The 5,294-nt window shown below is 52.0% G+C and overlaps 3 protein-coding genes across 3 annotated transcripts; 2 read left to right on the top strand and 1 right to left on the bottom strand.

Moving 5' to 3' along the window:
• Positions 1-83: 83 nt before the first annotated feature.
• On the top strand, positions 84-1,697 carry LAESUDRAFT_718596 (2-methylcitrate dehydratase PrpD; the record flags this gene model as incomplete). Its single annotated transcript, XM_040907458.1, has 4 exons — positions 84-291; positions 349-503; positions 1,057-1,307; positions 1,367-1,697. Coding segments are annotated over 4 exons (945 nt in total), but the record flags the coding sequence as incomplete, so codon positions are not given.
• A 508-nt stretch (positions 1,698-2,205) lies between these two features.
• LAESUDRAFT_765389 (uncharacterized protein) lies at positions 2,206-2,913 on the bottom strand (the record flags this gene model as incomplete). The annotated part of the gene is made up of 1 exon (XM_040913658.1): positions 2,206-2,913. One exon carries the CDS (start codon positions 2,911-2,913, stop codon positions 2,206-2,208), a length of 708 nt encoding a protein of 235 aa, XP_040757314.1.
• A 1,635-nt stretch (positions 2,914-4,548) lies between these two features.
• Positions 4,549-5,198, top strand: LAESUDRAFT_765388 (uncharacterized protein; the record flags this gene model as incomplete). The annotated part of the gene is made up of 3 exons (XM_040913657.1): positions 4,549-4,674; positions 4,730-4,910; positions 4,966-5,198. The coding sequence occupies 3 exons, from the start codon at positions 4,549-4,551 to the stop codon at positions 5,196-5,198; spliced, it is 540 nt and encodes a 179-aa protein (XP_040757313.1).
• Positions 5,199-5,294: the final 96 nt, after the last annotated feature.

The following is a 5,294-nucleotide window of genomic DNA, read 5'->3' as shown; positions in this document are numbered from 1 at the left end:
TCTCGTCGTTCAAAACTCCGCCAATCCATCTCTCCCGATTTCGGCATACGTGTTTACAGGTTCATTCTTCACATTGCCCATAGCATGTCCAGCCACGCCGAGTCTGTCGTCCGTCCAGAGCCCGATCAAGTGCTCTACATTCACAACTACAAGATCGAGTCGGATTCAGCATTTTGAGACCGCAAGCTCAAGGCTCTTTGATTGACACGATCGGGTGTGGACTGGAGGGCTTCGATGAAGAATGTGCGAGGTTTATGGGTCCTGCGGGCGAAGGCACGATTGTCCCGAACGGTACGCCAAGTTGTAATTTCCATATGCACATTTCATGACTTTAAGTATCAATGCAAGGCACACGAGTCCCTGGTGCCAGATGTCAGGTCTATCCTATCTACGGTGCGTTCAACGTCGGCACCCAGATCTGCTTCCTTGCTCACCCATCGGACGATCTTGGTGCCGTCCTCGCCATCGCCGACCGCCTTGCGTGCAAGGGGGAGCCGCTGACTGTGCGTGACATCCCTCCTCAATTCCGTGGGTCTTGACCATGTGGTTCTTGTGAACGTCGCCAGCACTGCGGTCATGTCCAAGCTTCTGTGCGTATCAGCTTCTAGCGTGCGGAACCACGCGTGCCTCACTGACGACGACTCAGCAGCCTGAACCGTGAGCAGACTATCGATGCTACTTTCCAAGCATGGGCAGATGGTCAATTCCTGCGTACCTATCGACATGCGCCAAACACGGGCTCCCGCAAGTCATAGGCCGCCGGTGACGGGTGCTCGCGCGCTGTCAATCTCGTCTATGACACTGAGTGGGGTGAATAGCTTACCGTTAATTCTCCACATGCACATAGACTGAAGCGGGATCGGAAGGAACAATGATGAAAAAGAAAGGCCGAAAAAAATTAACTAGCCCACCGCGGGGGTCGAACCTTCAGCAAGAAGGGCGAGAAGGGCATGCCTTCGGTCCTCACTGCCAAGACATGGGGTTCTGATGTAGCCGCATTTACTACGTAGGATTTTTCTAACAATTTCGATCCGTCATGTTAGTGCGCTCATGTAGGGCATGCCTTTCGAGTTCCAGATGCCATACGGCTCGTATAGCATGCAAAATGTCCTCTTCAAGATCTCGTATCTGGCGGAGTTCCATATGCATGAGCAGACTGCGATGGAAGCCGCCCACATTCTCCACAACAAGCTGAAGGCAATGGGTAAGAACAGTGATGACATCAAGAGCATCCGCATCGGGATCCAGGAAGCCGCGATGCTCATCATCAACAAGAAGGGTCCTTGGGACAATTTCGCTGACCGAGAGTGAGTTCCTGACGCCTGCTAAGCGTGCTGGCTTGTAGGACTAACAGTTGACTTCCGAGCCATACACCGATGTGGCAGCCGCCTATCCTCGCATTCATGCCCTCCACGCGAAGATTCCGTGTCGAGGAGAAGTGGTACAGCGTCGACTACCATGATCCCAGCAAGCGCTCGATCTCGAATGTTCTGCTGGTCACACTCAACGACGGCACCGTGCTGATTGAGGGTCAGGTTGAATACCCGGTTGGCCACAAGCGCCGCCGTGCTGAGGACATCGCGCTCCTGATGCAGAAGTTCAAGAACCACATCGGACCCCACTTCGACGTGGCTCGCCAAAAGAAATTCGTCATTGTTCCTTCCGTTACGCCACCTCATCCTGCTGATGACTTGTGATTCAGAACCCTGGATATCGTGGAAGACAAAGAAAATCTCTCCAAAATGCCGGTCGACAAGTTCATTGACCTTCTTGTGAAGTTGGCATTCCTGGTAGCCGTAGCTTTTGCGATCGACAGCTCACCACGGATAGCAGATCATCTCCAGTGATATTGCATTAACGGTGTACTATCTATATGTGGGTTGTTATGATGGAAATGAATGAAACGATAATCTTCTCCCGCCATGAGGAACAGACTCCGCGCTCAGTGTTCTTCATGCTGTCACATATGCCATGCCCGTCAGATTTATGGGACAATTACGTCCGCGCCTTCATGGGAGGAAAAGCGCGCATCACATTCCTAAGTGATATTTGGGCGCGATACAAGCGATGACAGCGAATGGTTAGGACATGGTGCGCGCTTCCACGATGCTCTGTCTTGCGTGTCTTGCGCGCGAGGGTAGCACTCGCTCCCCCCTCGCCCTACGTACATTCATGCCAACGAAGGTTCTTTGCATGTGAAACCCATCACATCCATCCCACCAAGTGAATACGATACAAACAAGTGAGATCTTCCACCCCCCAATTATCCAGGATCTCCAGCACAACCAGCTTGAATGTTTTATGCTGATAGCGAACATCGGTATCGAAAGTCTGTGTATATGATGACGAGTGGATGTCGTAGTTGATGAATGCAAGGGGGAGCATCTGAGTGCCATTAGCAAGCGACAACCGCGCTGGTAAAGTCGAAATATGCGTTGCACGCGAGGGATGCTCCGTGGGCAGCACAGTAATTTCTTCCGACAACCCCCACAGAATCGCCATTCGAGGCGCTGTTCTGATGTCCTCAGCCATCTCTAATGGCACGTGTCTGACTATGATTTTGGCAATATGCATGGCTTGCACGAGCTGCAGACCAAGGTGGCCAGATGGGCCGTCCATGGGCCAGCATTCTCCAAAACGCAAAGCGTTACGGAGCACGACAGCAGCCGGGTTGGGCCTTGCAACCTTCAATCCCAAAATCCATTGGAATAGTCCGACGTCGAGCCGTTCAGGAATCCTGTAGGTCTCCGAGGTGAGGGAGTCCACCACTTGAATATTGTGTACTCGGGTCAAGTTGACATGAGCTGATTCATTTGCAGCTGGAGGAGATGATGAATTTCTTCTTGAACAACCAGATAATTCAACCCATTCAGGAGACAAGTTTCGGCGGATGTCACCTCTGAACACCTCCATAGATGCGAGCATACATACGCCTAACGCTAGAAGGACTGTGAGAGTGCATGTGATGCGGTGTGATGTTCCCTGCATGCTAGCGTACGGAGTAAACATCCTGACTTCCAGCTTGTGCTGATCGCTCTGGATTGGTTCGGGAGGGTGTTGTGATAGCAAAGATGGAGGAGCAACGACTTGAAGTTTCATGTTTCGATCGGGCTCGGTGCCTCTGCCAGCTAGACAAGACTGTTGGATGGGACTCAGAAAATCTGAATAAATGGAAGGAGGTTCCCATTGTGGAAATGGTATGTCGGGTAATGGGAGAGGAGTCGATGGTGCCGTAAAGAGGTCAGACCATTGGGTGGGTGGTGGATGACTCCATCTCGGGACATCATGCAGAGGATCATCAGCATCATCTAGTCCAAGGCTGTCCGACTCATTGTCTAATTGAATGATGCAAGTCAGAACTGTCTGGCATTATTTGATACATCAAGCGGAGACTCGACTTACTTGGTGAATTGCGCGATATGGGTCGAGAGTATCTCCCGCGATGGGAGAGCTCTCCAGGGTTTTTGTTGATATGACGCGCTGCGTTCTGGTCACTGATTAAAGGGATCACTGAATTGTTGTCTAATTTCATGACGCAACGTCAGAGCTGTCCGGCTTTATTTGGTGCATCAAGCAGAGACTTGACATACTTGGTGAATCGTGCAATCTGGGCCGAGAATACCTCCCGTGACGTGAGAGCCCGCCAGACCTTTTGTTGACCTGAGGACGCGCTCCGCTGCGGTTTTTGATCAAAGGAATCAGTCGGTAGGAATTTGCTCCAGTTTGAGAGAAGTCGGCTGGTGTCATCGACATCTCTGAATATGAGGTGTGGAGACTCGATGCGGCTGCAGCTTCGCGCTTAGAAAGATTCACCTTGACATCAGCAAAAACCCAGAATGATGGTCTATGAATATCTAAGTAGATAAAGCTCACCTGCCTGGCCAATGCCACCTGAGGAGGTGACCGACTACCTGGGTCCTGATCACGTTTGTGGTCGGTCATCTTTCCGAACAAGTTGACGAGTTAGGTGACAGGCGGGCAACCGGCGGTTGCCCGATCGGACAATCTCCTGGCAACGCCGGACAACCACTTCAATAACCGAGACTATCGGGCTTACCTTTACGGTCCGAATCGCGCTTGTGGCCGATTCCGGGCGCTACAGGGTAAACGCTCACTTTCCGTAGGCGCCTTTCTTTGGTTGTGGCTGCCATACAGTTGGACAACCACAGCTATGTATGAAGAAGACATCCGCGTTCAGCTCTGCTCAGTGACACCTCAGACAGTAATCTTTGAGCCACACATCTATGTAGGACAGGTTGTCACCCACGGCCGTTATCCTCAAAATCATCAAGGCCTAGAATACCAATGGTAGCTGCTGATTTCGCACGGAGATCGCAGTTATCGCCTACGCGAGACTCCGACGCGTGATTCACCATCCCACACGCGGTGAGTGAGTGCCCCATTTGTTGACATTCTGTTGACCCATCGTTCGACTTGTGGGCCTCGCGCAGTATCTCTCTCTCTCTCTCCCCCTCATACCACACTCAGTCGCTCCGGCACCCATCGCGCTCGCGCTTTCCATACTCCTTGCGAACATTTTACCTCAATATGCCGCGCTTCCAGGACTTCGACATTGGCATCGCCATGGACAGCATCAAGTGCACGGAATTCAACGTCGACGTCGACTTCGACGCTGCTATCACTACGTGCTATATTGAAAGCATCATCGGAAAGGTACGTGTATGCCCTGGTAACCTACTCTGCTAAAAGATTGAAAGCCACATTTCAGAACTTCGTCTGCGACTTCATGAACCACTCCGAAGACACCGACTTCGCAATCAAGCCGACCTTCGATGGCGCCAAGCTGCGCCCGTTCTTCGCCGAGGCGGGCCTCAAGGGTCACAAGGCGGGCCTTCACTTGAACACGACCTTCTTGCGACCGTTCGAGTTTGCACCGACGCTGATCATCGGTATGATCCGCATCCGATCTTTCCTTATCAAGAAATTGAATTTGTTGTCCGACAGAAGATAGCACTACCAACCGCACGATGCCGAGCGATAACGGCATCGGCACACTCACCTTCGAGATCTGGCGCGTCAAGAGCGTCCATCGACGCGACATGGATGAAAATCAGCGCGGAAGCAAACGCCGCCGCACTGAGGACGGTAGCGTCGTCACGGCTGAGCGCGTAGAACCCGAAAGAAGAGAAGGTGATCTTCACCGTCTCTTACCGCCATTTCGAACAAGGGACTCATGAACGTACAGAAAATCCTGAAATTGAGGAAATGGAACCGTTGCGATGGTACAACAAGCAGCTCGCTGAGGACTTCAACCGTCGTAGCGTCCCTGCCAA

Source organism: Laetiporus sulphureus (assembly GCF_001632365.1).
Source record: "Laetiporus sulphureus 93-53 unplaced genomic scaffold LAESUscaffold_171, whole genome shotgun sequence".
NCBI classification, from domain to species: Eukaryota; Fungi; Basidiomycota; class Agaricomycetes; order Polyporales; family Laetiporaceae; genus Laetiporus; species Laetiporus sulphureus.
The sequence above is the reverse complement of the archived record's forward strand: the minus strand, read 5'-3'. Positions and strand labels throughout refer to the sequence as shown.